Raw genomic sequence first — 24,742 nt, forward strand, 5'->3', positions numbered from 1 at the left:
CCGCCCGCGCCGCTGAGCCTTTCCAGGAGGCGACGAGAGGCGGAGCGGGGCCGGAGCCGGGCCCGCTTTGTACGCGGGGCTCGCACCGCCCCGCTGCCCGCAGAGGAAGCGGCCGCTCCCGCGGGTGTCCGGCCCGGCCATGGCGGAGGCGGGAGCCCGCGGGCGGCTCCTGCGCTGGCCCCGCGTCCTCCTCTTCGGAGACTCCATCACCGAGGTACCTCGGGCCCGCCGTTCCCCTGTGGGGCTCCGCGGCCCGGCAGCGAGCCGGCGTTGCTGCGAGCTCCGGTGCCAGGGACCGGGAAGGGGACAGGGACCTGGAACGGGACAGGGACCGGGACCGGGAAGGGGCCGGGCCGGGGCCGGGGCCGGTCCGTTGGCGCGGCCGGAGCGCTCGTGGCTCGGCCGCAGCCCCGTCCCGCCGTGAGCCCCTGCCTGCGGCCTGCGCGCCGGTGGCGGATGTGGCGTTTGGAGCCGTCCCGCAGAAACCGCGGGCTCGCTGCGTTAGGGCGCCAAGGGTGTTTCCATCCAGGGGCCCTGCGGGGAGCCGAGCTCTGCCCTCGCCGCTCCTGGTGCAGCCCTGCTCCCCGTGCCTGGCTCGCCCAGCCCCGGCACAGCTTCTCCACTGAGGTGGCCGCGCCTGGGGAGCATCTCTGAGGCAGCACCAGCTGTTCCGCACTGATTTTGGGTCCCTGCCTTCTCTTGGGTGGGTTGTGTGGTAGGTCACGGGACTGCTCTGAGGAAAAACTAAAGCCAGAGACCAGGTTTATCCTTAATGGGAGATGGGTGTCTAAGCCGACTTCACTGTGCAGAACTGTAGCACAGAGGATGGTGCCGCAGTGGGAATAAGGAGGAGGAATTAGTTTTCCTGTTTCTGGAGGAGGTTAAACTGAACTCCACGAAGAGGGAGGATTTTTGAGAGGTGCCTTTCAGAATGAAAGGATATTACAAATAAAGTAGAAAAATATTCAAACCCTTGCTGGCCAAAATGAAACTACAGTCGAGCAGTGGTCAGTTTGGATTTTGAAGGGACCACAGGGTCCATCCCTGCAGAGGTACCAGCCCCGTGTGCCTCAGTGGTGCACCTGGGTAAAACCAGGACTGTTTGACCTCAGAGGGACAGGGCAGGGAGGAAATGCACCAGCAGCAGTGCCAGAGGCCATGCACAGAAGCTCTTGAGGTGGGAAGGTGCCAGTGGTGGGGCTAAGCTCTTGGGAACAAGTTCTTCCAGTGAGGATCTAACCATTTTCCTTGTTTTCAGTACTCCTTCCAGGAAAATGGCTGGGGGGCATACCTTGCTGAGAGACTGGTCAGGTAAGAGCTTAAATTTCAAAAGTAATTTCTAGCTTGCAGAAAGTCATGCAGCTTTTCTAAATGAAAACCAACAGCGGTTAATATTTAATGCAGGTTTATTTATTGACATTTATTTATTTAGTGAAGTGAAATTGCCTTCTGGGCAGCATGCCCAGAACTGGTGAAAATACTTATTGGGTGTTTCCACACAAAGCTTGAGTGGAAATTAAAAATTCCTTAGTGATTGTCAGGATTATTGTCTTGGTTCCGTGGTGTAACAGGTAAACAGTACATGTGTGTGAACTTTCAAAGCGTGATCCCATTGAAAACTTATGTGACATCTCATTTTTCCTGAGAGGGATGGAGGCAGATGGCTTGACAGAAATGGTTCAAACCTTCCAAAGTTTTGTTTTGGTGGACAGAGGAGAGATTTTTTTTTGATATGTGTCTCTGTTTCAGAAAGTGTGATGTTGTGAACCGTGGGATCTCGGGGTACAACACCAGATGGGCTAAATTGATTCTTCCAAGACTGATCACTGAAAGTACTAGTGCTGACAGTATTGCTGCAGTTACTATTTTCTTTGGAGCTAATGACAGTGCTTTGAAAGGTAGAGTAGCTTGCTTTCTCTCTTTTTTTCCTGTGACCTGTTCTCTTAAAACAGTTTTACAGTTTAGCAGAATAGGCAGAACATTTCAGAACAGGCTTTTCCTGCTAGTTCTCCAGGAACTGATTACTCTCTCTTAATTTATACAGAGGTTTGCTTTCTGTCATTTCATTTGTATTTAAACCATGCAGTGCCTTCCATTTCTCTCCCTATCACTAAATTTTAATACTAGAAAAATAAATTTCAAGATGCTCAAGACTTAGTTGTGTAGCAGTTGCCTAAAATTGGAGTTGGGCACCCAGTTGTTTCTTCTGTCTTTAAAGGAGACTGATGAGGCAGATGGGCTGAGGAAAGGAGAGAAGGTAGCATTTGGATTCTCTTTCAGATGAGCATAGCAGGATGCAGAGTCTAATCAAAATGATAATAACATCAGTGCATCAAGGACTGACTGTAGGTCCATGGGACTTTTCAAAATTTTCTCTGCATCCAAGAATATTGGAAATCTCAGGTTTTGGTTCAGATGAGGTTTGAGGTGATTATATTTTCTGATACTATGATATGAAGTTATAAAAAAAGCATCTTAAAAAAACCCAGCTGTTGGGGTTTTTTTTCCCCCTGTGCCTTATTTGCTTGTTGGAAATGCTGTCTTTAAACTCTTGATTTGTCTGCTTTGGGTATTGAGGAACAGAACTTTCCTACCACACCTCCCAAATGCGTGATTGAGAGGTGCTGCATACTGGAAATGAGTGTCCGTGGCCATACTGTGTAGAAGTGCTGTTATGCTGTAGGGAAGCCTGCAGGGAGCTCAGCCCCACTGGTGCACTGCTCCTCCCCTGACAGAGCTGAACCCCAAGCAGCACGTTCCCTTGGAGGAGTACGCCGCCAACCTGCGGAGCATGGTGCAGTACCTGAAGTCAGTAGACATTACTGCGGACAGGATTATTTTGATAACACCACCACCTCTTCAGGAATCAGCATGGGAAAAGGCATGTCTTGCCAAAGGTAAAGGAGTGATGAGGATGGGTGGAATTTCTGCATTTTACCAGTGGAGTGTAAGTGACAGATCCCAGGTTGTCAGGTGGTTTCCTTCATGTGTGTGCCATATTGTAGTCATATTCTTTGACTTTTACTGATCAACTTCTGGATAAGCTCATGGAGGAAGTAATTATTTTAATTTATAGTAATTATTTTGTAACTACCAAGTATTTACAAATATCTTTTCCAAAGTGTTGATTGATCTGTTAATGCATAGAGTTGACAGAAGTGGCTGCCCTCTAAGAACATGGGGTTTGTCAACGTCTCCTAGGCAGATTCCATTGTGTCCCAGCAGCTTCCAGAATAATACAAATAATTGAAGAAATGTTGGCACTGTGGGCTTTAGAAAAGTTTTTACTGGGTACAGCAGATTTCCCATCTGTTTGGATAAGCAGTAATATCCCAGCCAGGTTTATTTTAAAGTTAAAAAAAACAATACCAGAGAACATCATATTCTAAGGATGCTAATAAAAGTGCCTGAAAAAGAAGAAAAAAGGTAGTTAAATTATTTCCCATGTTATTTAAGCTAATTCTAAAATTAGAGACATAATAGCACCACTTACTTTGTGTTACTGAGCTGGTGGAAATTGCCATAATCCCACTGACTCCAGCTGTGACAGTTTATACGTCCTGAGAGCATGTTCTCTTTTCTGTTGGGACACCTTGTCCAGTTCTTGCACATTAATAAAAAACTTTTGAGTTAGGTCAGGTACAAATACGTAGTACAGAGATCTACAGAGGTGGTACCTTTGTGGCACAGTTTTCTATAATTTAGGTGGTGTTACATATCCTGAGTCATGTTTTCAATCAAAGCAGTAAAACTTTTAAGATTACCCTAAATTTAAACTGGATTAAATTGGACATTATTGTACGATTTTGCATTAGGATGCTTTGATGTGATGATGTCATGTGAGCACACCTCAAATGCTGCTTATCTGGCTCCCAGCTGTCAAGGAGCACTTGTATTGTTAACACATTTTCCTCTTAAGACTGTCCTTTTTATGGGGTAGGAGGGGAGGAAACTTGAATTTATGGCATTGAATCTGCCAGCATCTATCTAAAAGAGGGTACTATCTAGGGATGGAACAAAAGACAGGGTGATCTCGGACCACAAGTGAAGTATTGTGGGCACAGTAAGCAGCAATATCAGACCATCTGCCCTCCAGTATCGAGGAGAAATTTTCTGCCTGTTTCTAATTTTTTTCAGACAGATACCAGAGCAAGGGAGAGATGGGAAGCAGGAGGATGGTGATGTTCACAGGAGCATTCATCCAGGTGCAAAAAGTAGCAAGAGGGCTACTGCAAGGAGCAGTTGCATGTGGAGTCAGACAAAAAGCAGAACTCATCTTGTAAATAGATTTCCATTTACTTAACTCTGTTTTACCTGCCTTAGCAGGTGTATGAAGAGTTTTAAATCTAAGCACTGCTTTCACCTGAAGCTTGCCAGAAGGTGAGAGCTGTGAGCAGCAGAATTATACTGTCTGCTTGTTTCTGTTGCTTCTCTCTCAACCTGATGCATTTCTTCCAAAGAGACATTTTCAAGTGACTCAGAACCAAAGGGTGCCCTGAAAAAGACCACATAGACTGCGGCTTCCAGTCGTTTGCATTGCCAGGCTTTGTATTTAGTTTGTTATTGGTTATGTGTGCAGGTTTAACACCTGAAACGCGTGGTGTGTGCCACAGAAGACTGAAATTGTGCTGCATCAGTGGCGGGTGCTGGATGTTTTCTTTGTGTCGGTAGGTGACAAACTGAACCGCTGCAATGCCACCACCGGGCAGTACGCCCAGGCCTGCGTCCAGGTCGCCAGGGAATGCGGCACGGACGTGCTCGACCTCTGGACCCTCATGCAGAAGAATCAGGTACGATGAAATCAGAAATAATTGAAACTGTCACAAATTGTGAAATGCATCGTTTAGCATAGAGGAACCAGTGGTGCTGCATATCACTGAAATGCTACAAAATACATCCAAATTACACTTTAGGGAGGAAAAAAATAATCCAGGTTGCTTCATAGTTGGCAATTAGAAATAAAGCTATATATAACCTGGCCATCGTGCTTGGCTAGCAAATATCCCAAGTACTTTATATCTAAATAGCCTTTTTCTTGAATTTGAGTCATAGAAGAGTTTAGGTTGGAAGGAGCCTCTGTAGGTTTCTTTCTTGTCCAACCCACTGTGCAGTGTTGGGCTAATTTCAAGGTCAGATCTGGCTGCACAAGAGTGTTGCTGATGCTTCTGACCAAATACCCAAACTCATTTATGGGAGACTGCAGACTTTTCCTGTGATCAGATAACTCCAGTTTGGATCCTGAACCTTTTCCCTCCCCTGTCCTCCCCAGTTCAGTAGACTGCTCATTTTGATTGCATCACTTAATCCTATGATCTTTTACTGATGAATAGCAGTGATTTTGGCCATCAGAACATTCTCTTAATATTTTAACATAAACAGTGGAAAATAAAACCAGTTTGCTAGCTGGCTTTGAAGAATTACTGAAGACTGTCTCCTTTAGCTAGCAAATACACTAATACATGGTTTTAACCTCGCTTGTAGGATTTCTCTTCCTATTTGTCTGATGGCCTTCATTTATCAACAAAAGGCAACAGCTTTCTGGCAGCTCAGCTTTGGTCACGCCTGGAAAACAAACTGTCTTCTCTTCCTTCTCTGCTTCCTTATTGGCGTGACGTGGACCACATGAACCCCGAGGCCAGTCTTCTGTGACATCCCTGCAGGGAGGAGCCAGGGCAGCCACGCCAGGCAGAGCCAGCTCATTATGCAGCAAGGTGCTGCAAACTGTATCCTCAGGGAACACAGCACTGGGGAGTCCCCAGCAATGCTCTTCTCTGTCCCCTTCTCTTGGTCTGGGGGAGAATAAACGTGAGACCACTTGGGGGGTGTCCTGAGGTGGTTTTTCTTACGCTGCTGTTGCCAGGATAGCTGTGGGGATAAGTAGCTCTTTGCTGGAGGACTCAGAAGAAAATGAGTCTCAGCTGTGATGTGGCCAAGGGATAGAGGCTGCCCTCAGCAGTTCCTGGCTTTGCTGAGCTTTGAGGACTGCACTATGATTAATAACAGCTACTTGCTTTAAACACAGAGTAGCTCATAAGAGGCAGTAGTGTGGAGTTTGTCAAGAGCCATTAGTGTCAGTCCAAATTAATTTATTTGGATGTAATACAGCAGGAACAGCAGTCCCCTAAATTTTACTGTGGCTTTGGTAGTGAGTGATAGAGAGTAGTTTAGAACAGGGCTTTTAAAATTTAATTTACTCTGGCACCAGCAGCAGCTTCTTTATACTCAGCTCTTCTGTGAGCTGAGTTGTTAAAGTAATTTTACAACTCATGTAACAGATAAGGGCTGCAGACTATGCAGGTTTTGGCCAAGAAAACACAAACAACAAAACTGCCTTTACAAACAAACAAACAAACAAAAAAAAAACCATAAAACATTGTCTGCAATCTAAATGAAATTCAACAAGTGTGGAAAAAATGGTTGTCTAGCAAGCCAGATAGCAGCAAAAACGAGGCTACAACTAACCATTCATAAAAATCAAATGGTGTATCACTGCAAATATAACCCCTCCATACTTCTGGGCTCTATTAACAGTTACATTGACGTGGAACAAGTGTGCTTATCGTGTAGGGGGTGAGAGTAATGAGAGGCTCTCATGCTGTCCTGCACTGTTAGTGCCATTAGACTGCCTTTGCTTTGTGAAATCATTAAGACAAACTGGCCAAGATCTGTCATCTACTATGTAACAGTGTTATAAACTGAACCATAAGTATTTTTCATGTGCCTGGAGCCAGCACAGGAGTTTGATATATAAATATTTATGAGTATTAAACTGGACTATCCTTTCTGTAATAAATGCTTACAGTACAGACTGGCTGAACAGCAAAAGCGGTTCCCAGTGGGAAGGTGTGGATCTTCCTGCCTTAGATGTTACAAACAAACCATGCAAGTACTGCTTTCAGTTTCTGGACTACAGCTCAGGCTGGGGGATGGATTCAGTGGTTTCCAAGGCCTGCTTCAAATCTCCGTTCTCATGATCCCAAGCACCTGCCACTGAATGGTTTTCACCTGGGATGTACAGATCTTTGTGCTGCGAACATGTACTCACAGATTTGGTGGCTGAACAGGCATTTGAGCACACCCCCATCCCTCAGGCACTTGTCACCATCTGAACTGGTGATAATCTGCAGGAGCCATGGCAGTACCAGCTTCAGCCTGGGAGGAAGCAGGCAGCCCTCACAGTGTAGGTCTGCGCCATTGATAGTCCAGGTCTGGCCTCTGCAGCATCTGAGCTCAGAAAGGAGCAGGCAGAAAGCCTGGCTCCTGCATGACAGACTTAACCCAGGTTTTGACAACCAGACAATAGAGATCTTTTAGAAAAGGACTACATAGAAACAGTTCTTGGTTAACTGATTTTTTTATTATAAAAAGCTTTTATTTTGTTGGGAATTAAATTAACTCCTCACACTTGTACTTTGCACTGAATCAAAAAACAGAAAACCCGAACGAAAACCAAACAACCCCAAAACAAAGTTCAAAACCAGCATATAAAACATAATAGCTAGTCAGATAGGAATACCATAAGGCACACATTCAAGTAACTAGTGTAACAAGTATCCTTGGATGTGGAGGAGAGAGAGCACTCACACAACTTTGCAGCACAGGTTCAGTCCTTTCGCCTCACATTTAAAAATACGGGCTCACCACAGCCTCACATCCCTGTGTCTGAGTCCAGGCTTGTAAGAGTTAAATGGTCCTGCCCTTGGCCATGTTCTGCCAGTTTTATCAACAGATTATTGTAGGAGAAAACAGCTGCAGAGTGAAGGTGCTGCTGTACTAGCAGGACAGTTGCTCTGACTCCACTGTGTCAGTCCATCTGCTTCTAAACTAAAACAATGCTCATGTGCCAGTCCCAGCTCACCTGAGAGATCTCCAGGTGTACAGAAGACACCATCCAATTATCAGCTTGTGAGTATCTGTATTCACAAAATCTCCTCCTTGTACTTACCCTGCAAGTTTTAAAAAAGGTTTATTTCTTTACTAAATTCACAATTGTTTTTAAATGCCTCCCCTGCGATGGAGTGAGTTTTTCTCATCACTCATGCAGTAGGAGCTTTTAAAGGCCACAGAGACCACAGAAAACAGGTCACTAATTTGAACATTCCAGCAATAGTGTCGCCTGTTTTAAAATAACATTTGGAGAAACATTTCTGCACCAAAACTGCTGTAAAACAGCAGTTTAAAATGTCATCTGCATAAATTATTTCTTTTATGTTTCAATCTCCAACCAGACACCTGCAACACACAAACCTCAGTGTAGAGTGGGAAGCTCCCAACAAAAGCCACCAAGACAGGACAGCTGCTAAAGGAGCATTTCCCATGCACTGTGTACAGTGTAACAACCTCTGTGATCCTTTTATTTATACAGAAGCTGGGTGTTTTAAGGTTCCTTATTCTGATTAAGCATTTTACTGAATGCTGCGAGACTGTATTTTTTTATCTGTTTCATTACTCTCTGTTCTCAAGGCATTTGCTTAGGCTTTTGGTTACATGTACCTTAATTATCTTTTGGTTTTAAAAGCCCCTTAATTTTGTCTATCAGTGCTGTAGACTACAAAATATTAAATTATAAAAAAAGGCTGATATACACAATCCAATATCCATCAGGATATTTGGTTTTGCACCACAGGTCGAAGGAAATGTTAAAGGTCAAGGAAGTAGAAAAACAAATCCAAAAAGCTTCAAAAACAAGCCAGTTCTAGTTTGGATTTTCCTTTTTAAAAGATATAATGCTCTAATAAATGTAGTTTAAGGAAGGTCATACACATGACCAGCATCTGCAGTAGGTCACTTCCTTATTCTCCCACTCCCTCACAAAAATATATATACATATATTTATATTTATAGAAATGAAATGGTTTCAGATCCTTATTTTGCCGACACAACTCATACATTTAGAAGGCAGCAGGACACTAGCACTCTGTTTCTTTGCTGTCCACCCGGTTCTGGCGCTGTAGTTTGAAGGATGAAGCTTTCTCACTCCTAATGACAGGATGGTCTGTCAAGTCCTCGAAAGATTTGGCGGCAGAGCTGCTGTTTGGGAAAGGGTCCTTGTCAAAGGCGTCCTCGTCGATGTGCGAGTCGGTGCTGGGGTCCTCCTGGATGGTGTCCATCCTCTGGTGGTCCTGCTTGGGCGGCGCGGGCGCGGGCGTCAGGGGCTGCAGCGGCTGGTGCCGGCTCGTGGCCTGCGCCGCGGGGAACGGCTTGATGATGCGAACAGAGGCCGAGTCCAGGCTGCTGAGCATCTCCACGTTCTGCAAGACACAAGAGACCACATCACTGGCAAAAGCAACCAGCACCTAGCCCAGGCTGCAGTTTTTGCAGCATTTTTCAAAGGGAGGAGGCACGTTCTGAGGAGCAGCTGCGCTTCTGTTAGAGCAGCTTAAAGGCTGCCATGTCCTCTGTGCCATCTCTAAAGGCAGAAAGGCTGTTGTGTCTCTGCTGCTTCCTCTGTAAAGCACCACACGTGACAGCCTCACTGGGAAGAGCTGCTGAGTCCGCCCTTCCTTCCTGGGGCCCAAACTGCTTTGGCAAACCTAGGACTAGAAATGCAGGGTCAAGCCACGTGGCACAGAGCTCAGTGTAGGGAAACAATCCAAGGTACAGCTTATTCCAGTCCTCCAACTTGGTTCATGGTTTCATGTACAAGAACTTCACTGAACACAGGATCAAACACTACAGGGATCAGTGTCATTGTAACTTAACCCAGATTAAGTTCAAGTCCATTGATGTCTGCTACTATTTCAGCATGGTTTGGAAAATATCCAGAGATCTTTAATCATAAAAATTCCCCAAGGACTTCAGCAAATGCTAATACTGGGAAGAAAGAGATGTTTACCATCTCCCAATTCTCCATCCTTAGCAGATTTAAAAGACACAAAATTTGTTTGTTAAACTGTTGCCAGTGCAAGGAGACCATTGGCTATACCTGTGCTCTCTCTCCTGCCTCTGGGATTTTCTCAACTGAATGCAGGTAAGAAGCACTAAGATAACTTTTCTCATGTCACAGCTATGGGGCACTCAAACTAAGATCACCCTCAGTTCTGTCACAGTAGATGACAGAGGCACTCTGCCTCAGTAGTCTCCAACTCCAGTATGCTTCTTGCAATGGTTGTACAAGGAAAAGCTCTGCAAGGCTTCTTCCCCCTCACCTAACAGAACAACTTTTCCTTAATATTTAGTTCTTAATAGGAACTGGATTGTCAAAGCACAGGAAAGGATATCCAAAACTCTGTCACAAGGTGCCCTGTGCTGGACTGTAATTAAAATTTATCTTGGTACTTTTTTGCTCTTCCCCTCTTCCCAGCTCATTATCTGCAACGTGAGAAGTGCCACTGATGTGACACTGGAGCAACTGGAGGGCTGTAGCACATCTGGCTGCTAGAAGGCACCTCCTGCAAACAGCCATTCTGCAGCAGACACTGCATTTTGCAGAGATTTTTGGGCCTCATGCTTCAGTGACTCCACTTGGCTGGGAAGAAGCAGCCTGTGGCTGGTGCTGCTGAGTGCACCGTGCCGAGGGGATGCCGGACACGGGTGAAGCTGTGCTCTGCAGGGCAGAGTTCCTGCCCCTCTCTGCTGCACCAGAGAGTTCTGCCAACAAGGCTCAGCTCTTACAGGAAGGGAGAATCAGACCCTTCCATGCTGCAGTGCTTCGTAAGAGTGAACAGAGGCTTGTTCAGAAACCAGCTTCCCCTCTCACGGATTCAGCCCTCTGCAGCACGGGGCTCTGGGGCTCTCTCTTACTACACTTTTGGTAGACATTCTGCAGACACCTGAGGTTCTGTTTTTCCAATACACATGGGAGAGCATTCTGCCAATTCAGACTTGGATAGCAACTTACACTGGGGCAAAACAGGGACTTTGTGTTCTCCTCATACTGCTTGTCCAATTTCTTGTCCTATTGAAAAACACACAACAAAATAAGAAAGTTAATTTCCCAAAGGCAAAGACTCCTTTTTCCAGCAGGGACTCATCACTTTGTAGGGCTCCCCTACTTCCCATGCCTTCCCATTCATCCCAGGAGTGCCTGTAGGCACAGCACCCCTTTGCTCTAGGGCCCACACTGCTGTCAGCAGCACACCACATATCCACACTCCCAGTGGCCATGAGCTCACTGACTCTCTTTACCCATCCACCCAAAATCAACTAAGATCACTTCCCACTCCAAGTCTTCTCTCAATATGTGGGTGTCATTTCTTCACAGGGCTTTAGAAGACTTTGTTTTTAATGATAAAAATAACAAAATTATACTTGGGTGGAACTCAGAAGGCAGAGAAAGAAAATCTGCCTGGGAAAGGATGGGAAAGGCTCCAGGGAATAGTCATGGGAGCACTGGGTCTGCCAGAGCCTGGCAGAGTTTAGCAAGAGTTTTCCCTACTGAAGGAGCAGTAAGCCTTACATATGCTGGATTTCCCCCCAGGGTTTGCTAAAAGCTTCCCATCATTTCTCCCACAGCCATCTGCCACTTCCCATATGAAGGGTGTTCTCCTAGCAAAATCCAACAGAGCAGTCATCTCAAAGACAGCTTACTCACCACACAGTGCACAAGGATGCTGAGAGGAATCCAAAACAGTAAGGAGAAGACAAGCACAGAGCCCACTATATTATCTGCTAGGAATTTCCCTGTGAAACCAGTTCAGATCTGTCAGTTACCCAAATACAGTTTCATGAACACACACATCTATGATCCCCCCTTCTGCAGCCACTGTTCAGGCAACTGAAGGCTCAGAATTGCTTAGAGAAGCACAGGTTGCCTGCTTTGGAGCAGACAAAGATAAAATCACACAATTAAAAAAAATTCTATCCAGTATGTTAACAATAACAGGTTTTTCTCTGTTGTTCTCTGAAGAGAAATGCTGAGGCTCTAATACTGAATATGGGTTGTTTTGGAACAGCCTATACTGAGCCAGCCAAGCTTATACAAGACATGCTGTGAGTCCACTACCAAATTCTGATGCAACAGTCATATGATCTCTACCTGCCTCCACAAACAAAATATTTGGATGTCAAAGATTCAAAAACTGCCTTTATCCAAGCAGGCTAAACAGCTTTATCAGCTACCTCATAAACAATTTTTGTCCCTGAAACTTGAAATGAAAAGCTGCAGCTCAGATAATTGCACTGTGCAGGGACAGCGGTGCCATGAGCACACACAGTTAGAGCTCATGATACAGCACCAGTTAACCACCACGAGTTTTGCCTGGTGCCACTAACAGAGACATTAGGGGTGACACCTGGGGTGAGGTGACACCTGCTTAGGTTGCACAGCTGGGATCAAGACCAAGGAGGCCCACTCTGTCCCAGGGAGTGACTCTGCACAGACACAGCTTGAGGTGTGTGACCTCTGGTTTTCTTAAATGACAGAGAAAGGAAGTGTTCCCCTCCCCTTCTGTTGACATTTAAATCCCACTGAGAGGCCCACTTTATACCTGCTGAATTTACCTAACCTCTAAAGAGACTGTTATTTCCTTTTCTCTAATTGACCTAGTTCTTAGTATTCAGACAAGAACCTTGGAAGATGCCTAGAAAAAAATGGAGTACAAAAATGCAAAACAATCTCCCATCCTTTCAGCTTTAAAAGGTGAGATCAGTAGTGTCAAACTTCAGGCAAAAATATACTTAAATATATCACAAGCACAGCTGTGCTACCCTTGCACACGGTGAATAAATCCAGGCAGCTAACTCCCCCCGAGGCTTTAGAGGTTCATGTCATGAACTTAAAAATCCCCAAAGGATATGATTATGTATCTTACCAAAAGTATTGATGCTGAGTTGGTCTATGAAATCCCAAAATCGTTCAATCACATCCTGTACTTGCTTCTCGCATTTGCCCTGCAAAAGTAACCAAATAAGCTTATGCTACCCAAGAATTAAGTACTGCCTTCTTGGAGAGGAAAGTACAATGATAGTAATGAAATGAGAACTACAGACACAGCATGACTTCACTTACATTCTGAATACAGAATTACACTCATGTCCAATAGCAGCAGTCCACTTTTACTGCCTTTATTTTTATCAAGCCAGTTTCAATTCAATTGTGGTCTGAATCAGATAATTTTTTTGTTCGAAATGTGCAAAATCTAGTCCACCTTTGGCCCATGTTAGGGGACATAAAACTGATGTTTCTGGAGAGATTTAAACATTGGAAGCCTCAGTTCCCATTATCCACAAAGAAGGCTACAGCTCTCAAGAGTCCAAGGTTACAGACAAACTCACTCTCAGATTTGGCTGTGCTGGTTTAACACAGTAGAACTCTGATCTTCCAGTTCTGCCAGCAGAAGGACTGGGACATGCCCTTCCAAGTTCACTTTTGCTAACACCCAGTTTAGCTCCAGCCACTGGGTTCTGCAGGTGTCTGTGCAGCTGTACCATAGAAAAGGCCACTGAAAGCCAGTAAGCCACCAGTCTCGCTGCCACAGGCTCACTGCCGCACTTCAGATACTGCTGGCTGGATTTTCATGGGATTGCTCTCTGACCTGAATTATTGGAATGAAAACTAATTGGGCCAACAGGAACAACTGAAAAGGCAAGTGCTGCAAACCTAACCGAGCTTACAGCAGCGCTGTCTCCTCCTTTGTGCAGGGTGCCAGGCTGCTGAGCTGTGCAGGGTCCCTGGCTGAGCTGTGGGGAGCAGCAGAGGGGGTAATGAGCAGCTCCAGAAGGTAACAGCTTCCCCTTGCATGGGTCTCTGCAGAACTCCAACACCCACAGCCTCCAACGCTCTCTAATATTTACCCCATTAAGAGTTAAAACTCATTACCCTGCTCAAGCTTTGGCTTCTCTTCCCCAGCACAGTCCTCCTCCCTGAGGACTCAGACCCTGAGCAGAGCAGAGCTGGGCACACTTACATTTGTGTCACAGAACCCCACAGTGCAAGGCTTGCCCTTGCGCAGGAACAGGAACTGGTCGTTGGCATCCACGTATGGCGTGCACCTGTCCTGCTCATCCCGGCAGCACACCTTGCAGGAATTATCAGTTTCTGAAACAAAGCAGCAAACTCATTCCTTGGAAGCACAAAGCAAACCACAACCCCCTGTGTCTCCTGGCTGAGCATAGTCCTGACCAGCTTCCCCACACGGAAAGCAGGACCAAGCTGCCCAATTTTGGGCACTATGACAATCAAGCCTAAAACTCAATCATGTGCCCTGTGGAACATATTAAGGGGTACAGTGGGACCAAGTTCTCCAAGCTGATACCCCAAAACTACATGAATCAACAGGCCAATGAAGAGGTTCCAAGCAAATCCAAAAAGACAAAATATTTCTTGGGCTCTGAGTCCTCTAGGCACCTGTCTCCTCAGCTATCCAGCTGTCTCCTCCATCTCAAACAGTGGGGCTCACAGCAATTCCTTCTGTTGCCCCTATGAAGCTTTCATCCTACTCCCAGCTGCTTTCCCACATTTAGGGGATAATATGGACAGCAAAGAAGCAGGAAAAGTCACATGAAGAAGTATATGGCAGGGAGGTTAGCAGGGGAATTAAGCTGGGGATTCTATATTCTCAAGGCACTTTAATCTCTTTGAAATCTTTATTTAATCCCTTGCTGGAGGCCACTGCTTCTCTGCCAGATGCTAGATCCAGAGGTTGGCAGGAATCTCCTTACAATCCCTTCTTATCCATCTGTGGCAGAGCTGGAAAGTAGGAGAGTGTCCTCTCCTTTAGCTGGAGTGTCAGAGCCTGAGTCTCATCTTAATTCAACCCAAACCATCAGAAGACAGGAGGACATTCACATTCCCTTTTTAAACAGAGAACAGCTGACAAAACCCAACAGTTCAAACTTTTCCAGAAACCACAAACTCAGCCCTCCAAGAGGCCAGCCCACATGAAGACAGCACTCTCCAAGGAGCAGAGATGAAATACAAATTTCAGTCCCAGTCCCGTTTCAGTTCAGGCTGTGTCACCCACCATTGCAAGCACAGGACCGCAGGTTCTTCTCCCTCTCGCAGAAAGGGACGCACTCCCCATCCTTGCACTTCCCCATGTCCACGCACACGGTGTCATCCGGAGCGTTCCCCGGAGGGGGACACTCACTGCTGTTCCCTGCAGATGGAAGTCAGCAGAGTGGGAGGACTGGGTTAGAGCAAAGAGCAGAGAACCTAAGTGTGCAGAAGAAAGAAGGAAAATAATGGAAATACAGACTTATCCCAGGAAAACCCCAATAGCTTTTTCTTGGCTTTCAACTGCAGGCTGCCTGCCAGCTGCTCTGAGAGGCGGCAGAAGCTCTGGAAGCTTTCAACAGCTTGGGCATTGTGGCACTGGCAACCAAACAGTAGGTGCAGACCCTGGAGCCCCCCTTGGCAAAGCACACACTGACTTGACTCCCTGTCTCCAAAAAAGACTATGAGGAGGAAGTAAACAAGTGGGGAAATGAAGCAGAGCTGCAGCAATTCCACATTTTCTATGCAAAATTCATTCTTGTTCCCTCCCAGGGACACACTCTGTTTTGCTTTTTTTCTTTTTTTTTAAATCAACCTTTTTTATGTAGTTCTGGGCAATAAATCACAAAGTGACTCTTGAACTACAATGAAACTCATTATAGGAGCATATTGTGATGCTTAACTGGTCTCTAAAATTACATGCACCGGATGACTAAAGGGCACTAGTCTGAAAGTGGGCTGAGCAGGACACTGAGCCTGAAGCACTTGGCTAGCTGACATACAGGGGACAAAGCCACATCCTACCAGTGCAAAAAGACTCTCCTTTACAAGTGGCATTTATGGCTTCCTGGCATTTCTTCTGTGCACTTTCAAACTGGCAGCCTTTACAGCAAGGACTGTTTCGGTCACTGGGGAAAGATCAAAATGAAATAAATAAATATTAACCAATTTTTTTAAAAAAAAGTACACCTGTGACAAAGCCAGAAAAAAAGATGTTTAGGAAATAAAAAGCTACTTCTTGGAGACTGACTGATTCAACCCTTGTCCTCTCTGCCCCCTCCCACAACCACCTTTCTACATACATACTCACTCTTCATTTACTGAAGGTCAAATCACATAGAAAGTACAATATATTGAGAGACAACAGAGGGACCCTTGTATTTATTCAAGGCACTTGGATCATCCTCTTGTAACCTGCTCTGCAACTTAGGACAAGATCTTTCACCCTTTCCTTCCCCAAACACTTCTCCCCCTTCTGTTTGTCCTGAAGGTTTCCTACTTTGTATTCTGCATTGTCCTTACTTTCATTTTCTCACCTAATACAAGAAGGCCCTTGGTAAAAAAAAATTATTAAAACACATGGATTTTCTTGCTAAACAACAGGAATTGCACAAGCTCTCTGATGTTACGTGGTGTAGAGCTGAACTATTAACAAAAAAGATTGGACACTGCATTGCAACAAGGCCATGAAGACCCCAAAAAGCAACAACAGAAAGAGGAGTCATGTAGTGCAGTCACTGTGTTGTCTGCTCAAACATATTTTGCAGCAGTCTGGAATTACCAGTATGTACCAATGTAAAAAGCCACTTCCAATACAAACAAAACTTGTATTTCACAGAAAGTGTGCACAGGATATTTTTAAATGCTTTTTGATCACCTAAGTTTGCTCAATAATAATGGTAGTAATAACAATGACAACACAATAATAATTTGCAAGCCTCTGGGTCTTGACACTTCTCAGGAAAATAGAATGCTATAAAAATTAATGCATACACACAGAAGCCTTTCATTAAGTCTTTCACTGTTGTGAGCTCACACATTCACCCTTAGGTGAATGTGAAAAGCCAGGAAAGAGGCCTGTGATACTGCAGGTTGCTTTAGGAGTTTTCAGCCCAACCCAACGTTCTCTCCTGTGTAAAGAGAAGCTGCAGCTCATTTCCCCTTACCTGCACTTGGCACCATCTTTCAGTTTACAGTCTGCAGTGCAGCAGGGATCAGCCAGCTGGTACAAGAGGCCAGGATCACATTCCTCGCCTTCATCCACTCTGGAGTTCCCACACACTTTGTTGTTGCGCTCTTTGAAGCACTCCTGGGCCTTGACCTCTATGGTCCTATGGATGGATTTTTTGCTGCAGCTTGAGAACATCTACAGTCACAGGGGAATAAAGCAGCACTGAGTGTACCTTTCTGTCAACATCTGGCATCTAAGACAACCACAGCCTCCCTACGTCTCTGAGTTCTGGCATCCCAGAAAGCAGTTATTCCCTTTGTACTGTCAGCTTGATGCCTTGGAAAAATTTTAAGATGGGAAAGTAACAGCTGGGTCAGTAACAGACACTGCTGCACACTGCAGGGACTCCCCCACGCAGCCTGGCTCAGAGACAACTCCAGCTCTCCACACTTCAGCGGCCCCAGGACGGGATGTGAAGCTGCAGCAAGAGGAGAGGCACAGACAGCACTGCCTCTGGGCAGAGGGGCTGGGCACAGCCACGGTCAGAGCACACTGCAGGCCAACCATCCCCTGCTCATCTGGGTTTCTCATCTGTACAACAGGCACAAGGCCAATTCCACACTGCCAGGGCAAGCTTCCACCATAGCTGTGGCACCTGGCAGCCCCTCTCCAACAGCAGCTATGAACCACCCCAATGCTGTGTGGTACTGAAGGTCTTGGATTTGACTCTTACTGGGACTTGCTTGTAGCAGCATATGGCCACAGATAATTACAATTAATTAAAACGCACACTGACATGCCATGAATTCCAGTGAAACCCAGACTCCAAAGATGAGCTTATCTTGCAGAGAACCCCGCTGCATGCAAATGTTTTATGGCTAACCCATTACATTCTGGTGGTTTCAAACTACAGGAATCATTAACTAAATAGATTTGCCATGCAAAGGGTCACTGATCACAGCAGAAACTTTGTGTTGATGCAAAACTAAACCACCATACCTTGTTGTTTTCATGATCCCCACTGACAGCAATAGGATACATTACATATTTCCCACCCTGGTCTTCAGTGGGGGCACACTCTGGCAGACTGTCAGGATCATGCTCTGCTCCAAAGTTATGTCCAAGTTCATGTGTTGTAACCAGGTCAGCCTCCTTTTTTGAACATGAAAAAAAAAAATGTTGGAAAAAATTAGTCTGACCAGTAAAGGACAGAAGATCCCAGCTACTTCTAGGCCACTAGCAATACTAAAATACAGCAAAACAATAGGGAATTTCCCATGAACATTTTTCTAGTTTTCTGGAGAAATTAAGGTAAATTAAATTGTGGCCCTTTTCAAAGTTAACTTCAAGGAGTAGATTTGAACATTAAATCACTGTTAAAAGCAAAATGCTGTCCTAGAATACCAATTCAAACTTGTTTTCAAGGCAATGCAGATGCTTAAATATGAAATTTACTTCTGTGTAGCTGGAAGGCATAAAAAGTTAAAACAAAACCCAAACAAACACCAGCTACTACAATTAGTCAATCTCTTGTTTAACATATCTTGCCATTAGAGTTGTTTCTTCTAAATGGATGATGACATTTGGAGTGCTGAATGAACTCCACTACTGCATGATTTCTAGGAAAGACACCTACAATTGTGGCCGATGGATTTCTAACATCTTTTATGCAAGACACGCCTGCCTGTGCTGAGGATCCCAAACTGGCTCTGCTCGCTGTGCACCTCCCACAGTGCCTTCTCCAGCACATGGTGTCACGCTCACAAGGTGACAACCACAGATTAAACTCACACAGAAATAAAGATAACCACAAGGAGACTGGGCAGTCCTGGAGAGGAACTGTCGCTGCAGCTGCTGTGTGGGCACGGGAAGGACGAAGCGCTGCCATGAGCTGCCCTGTCTGTGTCTAAGCTTGGCTAATGTGGGAGCCAGAGACAGGAGCGCTGCCCAGGCATCCCTCCTGGGCTTCACTGTGTTTCATTTGGAGAAGAGTTTTAAGGAGGTTGTTTTGGTTTTGTTTTTTTTAAACCAAAGTAGAAACCATGCAGCACTTTCCCTGTGAAACCAATGTGAACCATCATCCCAAGCCCTAAGCTTGCCACTGGGAAGACAGAAAACTAAACCTCCTTTGTAATCTAAGGCACAACTCCAGTCTGGAGATGGAACAAATGCAAATAGCATGGCAACAGCTATTGCTAGAGCTCTCTGTCAACATCCCTCTAACACAAAGCTTTACTGTCTTTTTTCCCCTATCTTCTTGACAGCTTCTGTGCCAAGTTTTAGCCCACACATCAATTATAAATTCCTATTATAATCATGCTACAGAAAAGCACAGCTGAGAAGCCAGCAAAAGCAAAATATGCCCAACTTCAAAGATTTAATAGAGGAAGACATAGACACTGCTCTGGTGTCTTTACAAGTGATACAAAGCTCATACTTAGGCCTTTGTGCATTTACTATCTCATAAAGTATGAAAAAATACAGCAAGCATCAACTTACATTAAGCTTAGTATTAGCACTAATAAGCCCTGTCTACTATACTGTTCTCTGCTCTAATTACTCAGGACACACAAAAATCAGGTGGATGAATTTAATAAAAAGGCTCAAACTAAGCCTCCTACTTTGTCTGCCTTGTTCTGTTTGAGGGTTTGTTTTGTTAAGAATTTTGTTAGTTGGGGATTTTTTGTTAAAACAAAGCACATTTAAATTCATCTTTAGACAAAAACATGTTTATATCTAGGAAACTACAGTTCCTATGAGACACTAGCTGTTTCTGTTCCTGTTTCACAGTGAATTCAATTTTCAGTTCCATTCAGTCCTGTCTCCCCTTGTCAGCTACAACAAAAAAGATGATTTTTGTTTCATGATCTATATCCTTGTCCGTAGAGATCTCACTCAAATGGAAAGCCAGCAGCTCTTTTCTGACAGAGCACAGGAGCTTGTCACAATCCCATGGTACACATCACCAGCACACACATATGAGGAGGACAGTCTTCTACCTTTGTGAGGATGGTCTTCCCATAGTTCTTGGTGCTGGTCAAGCCACTGTTCAGATAGATATCCTTCTTTGCAATTTGACTGTAATAAGCTGAAAGAGTGAGAAATAAATTAAAATTGAGAACCATTTTTCTTGCGCTTCAGGGTACTTTTGGGAAGAGAGGAGTACTTGTCCAGGGAAATTAACAGCTTTACAGCTTTATTGTTCTCACAGGCTCACTAGTGAGACCCTGCCTCTTGCCAGTTTTTGGAGCTGGGAATCTTTCAAGCACAGCTCCAACAGCTCATGTGCTGCAGTAAAGGCAAAATCAGCAAAAATTTCCAAGACAAGAGCATCTGCCATTCCAAAAGCACTGCAGGATGTGCCCACACAAAGCAGCCCATAGAACAGGGTTTTTTCTATACAGTCTGTTCACACCAGATAGTTCAGTGACTTTGATCCTTCCTGCTTTTTCCAGCTCCAGACAAAAAAAAAATCGCCATCCCTTCTATGTAAAAATCCAGCTCCTACAGTTTGTGCAAATATCCATGAAAGTTGGAGGAAAGAATTAAACATGAATAACAAAAACTAGCTTCCAACCCACAACTGGGAGAGAAGACAAAGAAGCCTTGCCTTTAGGACAAATGCCACCATGGCTGTTAGGTCTGGGAGAGCCAACGTAAGCCAGTCCAAGCGTTCCCATGTCAAAATCTTGATAGGTGAAGAGATGAGCAAGGCACACGTGAGCTGCTTTCTCTGCAATATCAAAGCTAAATTGCTTAAAAAAAAAAAAAGTCAAATCCCTGTTAGCTGACAGTACTTGTTAGAAGTCTATAGATAACATTTATTTAATGTGCCAGACAAGTACCTCCTAGATCTGGTTAAGTCAGAAAACAGCAGCTGTTTAAGTGTCCTGCAGAGCTGCAGGAAATTAAACTAATGCTCAAGTACACTGTACACATTCATTTACATAACTTGTCTATTCATTTTCCCTTTTCACAGGCAGGAAAAGCCAAGTACAATAACTTGATGAAGGTCACAAGGCAGCCAGTCTCAGGGCCAGACAAATCAGGACTGCCTGACTCAGACCACATTAATAAGACTAATTAATGTCTGCTCTGTAATTATGCAAGGGAGCCCTTTACCAAAGGCTACAGGGCATAGCAGCTGGTTTGACTTTGTGTGACATCTAGACATCATGCAGAGGGAGCAGAGGACTTTCACCCATTACTACAGAGCAGCCATATGAATGAGCAATTCTCTTAAGGGGCATGATTTTTCAAGGGTTACAACCTACCTCTAGCAGCATTTTCACATCCCAGGCATCTTTCTTATCATCTGGGTAACTTCTTGCCATATTATAATGTCTTTCTCCAGGTTTTACAGGATTTGGCTCATTGTGGATGATAATCTACATGTCAAAAAGGGCAACAACAACGAAAAGGAATTTTTGTCAATTTTATAGCTACAGAAGTTGTTCCAATGTAATTTTAAATACCTCAATAGATCTCGAAGGAGAAAAATTCAGACTCAGAATGATTCTAATATTAACTTTCCAGCCCCTGGTAGTTAAATACACCAACTAAATCATAACTACATTGTAAATAACCCTTTCACAGGATAACATTAGAAGTTTTCATATAAAATTCTGCTCTGAGATGCCTTTTACTTTTAGAAAAAACCCAGACAAATACAATCAGTATAAATAACACCAAATAAATTCAGAGTTCTAGCTAACCAGTATGTATGTTAAAGGACTGCCCCTTTCCCAGTAACCCAGAATTAGTTCATCATGTTTTCCACCCCCTCCCTGCCCAAGTAATGCTCCTCCTTTATGCCTGCAGATCTTTTCCCAGGAAAGGGGCATCTGGCTTGTACCATTAGTCTCCATGTCCCCCAAGACAGCTCTTGCAGTATGCTGAGCTGATGGAGTCCTCCTGTTTTTAATGCTGTTTTGCAGATTTCTGTGCACTAAATTCAAGACACCATCATAGAAACTGAAGTCACGACACTCCCTGTGTCCATATATAAGACTCTACACTAGCATTATGTCTAAGGGAGTCATTAAAGCTCTTCAGGCAAGATTGTTTTCACCTGGGTTTCAGGCCTACTAAGGCTTTGTAAGCCAAGCACTAGCAACAGGTATTTGAAATAAATGCATGAGCATGTCTGAATGAAACAAAATTTGCACATGTTCAGGTGAAAAATGCACTTTTGAATCAGGAATAAATATGGAAAGATTCTCCCTCAATAAATATAAAATCAGGAATAAATATGGAAAGATTTGCATCTCAAACACTGCAAGGAACTGAAAACGGGCATCGTGTCAGATCATTAACACTGGCAAGATGCTATTTCAGAGTGTTCCTGGCTGGAGTTAATAATGTAGGATTTTATTATTTTAGCTCTAACCCAAACAAAATAGTCAGAAATACTGCTGTTTAAAAACCATGTTCCTTTAACCTGGAAGCCCTCTGCAGAGTGCAGTGAATACCTGCTCTATCTGTATGCCGTACCCATTGAAGGTTCCATCGTCCCAGGAAGTGTTTCGGTAGATGTCATCTACTCTGTCTATCAATTCAATCTGTGTGGAAGAGAAAACAAGTCACTCAAGTGAGCTTTCATGGAGCAAAAGACATTCAGAAAACTGCTACACACTTACCCAGAAACAGTCCCTTGAATTAAAACTGAACCTTGTGTAAGGTAACAAAACAAACTCCCTGTATCCAAGTACTGTTGGTTTTGGATCAGTATTATCCAATATACTTGAAAATTTTCCATCATAAAAAACTAGCACAACCTTTTCCACTTATCACTTTTGTTTGTGTAGTGGAATAGCAATAATATTAAGAACAAGACATTTTGGAAAACACTTTGTTCAAACACTAATTTTCCGGATTTCTTTCAGGGGAAGGGCAGAGGAGGGAGCTGTTTTTACTGCTTTGTTTCAGCATGGTGCTTAACTAGTTTAACTGACCCCCCCAGGCTTGCTTCCCTCACCCAGCCAAAAACCTATTATTTCCTCATTATGATTCAGGCACAAGGTTCCAGAAAGTCTCCTGTCAGTGTTCACAATCAATACTTCCCTTTTCAAGCTGTTCTCTTAAAAAAACACCTTCTACTAAATATAAACCACCAAACTTGCTGAAAGTGACATTCAGAACCACTCAATAATAGTTTATGCTTTGGTTTTCCAATCACTGTGTTGTTAACATTACCCATCTACCCAGGAAACACAACAGGGGTCAGCCTCAGCACTTATCAGACGCTGAGATAAGAGCACCTCTGCAAACACATCAAATGAGGCACCCTCACCTGGAGAATGTAAAAGCATTTCTGGGGGCAGAAAGGTCAAAAAGCCAGCAAAAGTGCAACAGAGTAATTAGCATTTCAAAGAGTAAAGCTCAGAAAGATATTTTAGACAAACAACAGGCCTCCAAACCTGTTTTGTTTAATCTGCAGTCCCCAAACCCCCATACTCCCCCTTTCTGCTGAAAGGCTGTGGGTAGGCCTTGTTCTAGTTCACAAAAACCTGTCAGATAGACAACGCCAGTGTTTCAGCTGGGTCACTCAGTAATTGGTACAACAATGGAGCCCTGCTTCCCTGAGGATGGCTGAACACCTGCCTGCTGATGAGAAGAAGTGAATTAATTCCTTTGTTTTGCTTTGCTGCTGGGAACAGCTTTTGCTATTAAACTGTTTCTATCTCAACCTAAAAGTTGTCTCACCTTTACCCTTCTGATTGTCTCCCCATTCCATCTGGGAGGAGAGAGCAAGTGGCTGCCTGAGGTTGAGCTGCCTGCTGGGGTTAATCCACACCACCAGCGTACAACCAAACAAGGTGTTTACTGGGCCTGCTTCTAATTTATTGTTCTGGACAGAAAATCCTGAAAGAATTTGGAAAAGAAGATCTATATGAGTTGCTTTAACTTCTCATTAAACATGCTAGAACTTTAAAGATGGCTAGATCATTTGCAGTGGATTTCAAAATCCAGGAGATTCTAGAGCTCTGACTGAGAAAAGAGAAGCTCCTGGGCAGAAAACAGCATAGCCAACAGAAGTATATGACAGGAAGGAATTTGCTTTTGAGTGAAATTTGAAGACTACTGAACTACATTAGCCTCATTATAGAATATTTTTAAAGCATGATTTAGCACTCTCCCAGGTAAAAGCTGTGTGTACAAAAGTACAAAAGAATAAGTTGTATGTTGTTTTAACTACTGCAGCAGTGTGTTTTCCAGCAAATTTTAACAGGGTACATTTACTTACCAAGTAGTTTATAGTGGTGCTCTCTTCCCCACGGCCCATGTACTTGAAGAAACGATGGTCTGCCACTACCAACATCTTGCACGTGTTTTTGGAGTTCTCTGGAATGGATCTTTTCTTCCGATGGGTGCTTCCTAAAGTAAGGATTTCAAACAAACACTCAATACTACTACCTCTGCTAAATCTACTGGCCTTATTTAAGACTTGAATGTGAGTGTGGGTGGGCTCCTGGGAGGACAATGGGGATGTTTCACTTTAGTTTCGGGCTTTTTTTTAATAGCTATTTTTAAATTTTGTCTTCCTAACAGTCCTCAAACTTACAGTAAGGAAAAGAATGCATAGCACTGAATTATTTATCAGATTTACCTACAGAGCTTTTATGGTCATCACCACAGCCGTAACACCTCTCCTCCTCCTGTTCCTAGTCATTACCCCAACTTTTGCTGATACAGCAAAGAACAGAGGAAAGAGGGACAAAAACTCTCAAAACCCCATCATAGCTCAAGCTGGACTCCTTGAGTGACCACAGAGGCCAAAGAGGTCCTGCTGCACAGTGCACAGAAGTACAAAGTTGTTTAAAGAGGCATGAGGACTACTGCTTCCCCCCTCCATGCCCACAGTGAATTGAAAGAGCTGATCTGTTTCACAGATGCTGCTCTCTCAAGGTATGGAC

The 24,742-nt window shown here is 44.2% G+C and overlaps 2 protein-coding genes across 2 annotated transcripts in view; one reads left to right on the forward strand and one right to left on the reverse strand.

The window, feature by feature from the left end:
• Window positions 1-15: 15 nt before the first annotated feature.
• On the forward strand, window positions 16-5,828 carry IAH1 (isoamyl acetate hydrolyzing esterase 1 (putative)). The gene is made up of 6 exons (XM_021525425.3): window positions 16-214; window positions 1,259-1,311; window positions 1,750-1,898; window positions 2,736-2,897; window positions 4,672-4,790; window positions 5,482-5,828. Exons 1-6 carry the CDS (start codon window positions 140-142, stop codon window positions 5,647-5,649), a joined length of 726 nt encoding a protein of 241 aa, XP_021381100.1. The 5' UTR covers window positions 16-139; the 3' UTR covers window positions 5,650-5,828.
• A 1,507-nt stretch (window positions 5,829-7,335) lies between these two features.
• The window catches only part of ADAM17 (ADAM metallopeptidase domain 17), a 34,585-nt gene continuing 17,178 nt past the window's right edge, over window positions 7,336-24,742 (reverse strand). Inside the window, exons 6-19 of the mRNA XM_021525424.2 lie at window positions 24,073-24,203; window positions 22,298-22,387; window positions 21,101-21,214; window positions 20,437-20,581; window positions 19,826-19,914; window positions 17,826-17,978; window positions 16,822-17,021; window positions 15,680-15,783; window positions 14,904-15,038; window positions 13,848-13,978; window positions 12,753-12,831; window positions 11,534-11,622; window positions 10,841-10,897; window positions 7,336-9,251 (exon numbers count right to left, since the gene is read on the reverse strand). Coding sequence (XP_021381099.2) covers window positions 8,910-9,251; window positions 10,841-10,897; window positions 11,534-11,622; window positions 12,753-12,831; window positions 13,848-13,978; window positions 14,904-15,038; window positions 15,680-15,783; window positions 16,822-17,021; window positions 17,826-17,978; window positions 19,826-19,914; window positions 20,437-20,581; window positions 21,101-21,214; window positions 22,298-22,387; window positions 24,073-24,203 — 1,859 coding nt within the window. The 3' untranslated portion in view covers window positions 7,336-8,909. The remainder of the gene's footprint in view (window positions 9,252-10,840; window positions 10,898-11,533; window positions 11,623-12,752; window positions 12,832-13,847; window positions 13,979-14,903; window positions 15,039-15,679; window positions 15,784-16,821; window positions 17,022-17,825; window positions 17,979-19,825; window positions 19,915-20,436; window positions 20,582-21,100; window positions 21,215-22,297; window positions 22,388-24,072; window positions 24,204-24,742) is intronic.

Source organism: Lonchura striata, chromosome 3, assembly GCF_046129695.1.
Source record: "Lonchura striata isolate bLonStr1 chromosome 3, bLonStr1.mat, whole genome shotgun sequence".
NCBI lineage: Eukaryota > Metazoa > Chordata > Aves > Passeriformes > Estrildidae > Lonchura > Lonchura striata.

Excerpts from the sequence above, each read along its gene's own strand:
- IAH1 (XM_021525425.3), top strand. The coding sequence starts at position 140 with ATGGCGGAGGCGGGAGCCCGCGGGCGGCTCCTGCGCTGGCCCCGCGTC. Across the intron at positions 1,312-1,749 it reads CTTGCTGAGAGACTGGTCAG|AAAGTGTGATGTTGTGAACC; the intron begins GTAAGAGCTTAA and ends TCTCTGTTTCAG. Across the intron at positions 1,899-2,735 it reads TAATGACAGTGCTTTGAAAG|AGCTGAACCCCAAGCAGCAC; the intron begins GTAGAGTAGCTT and ends CTCCCCTGACAG.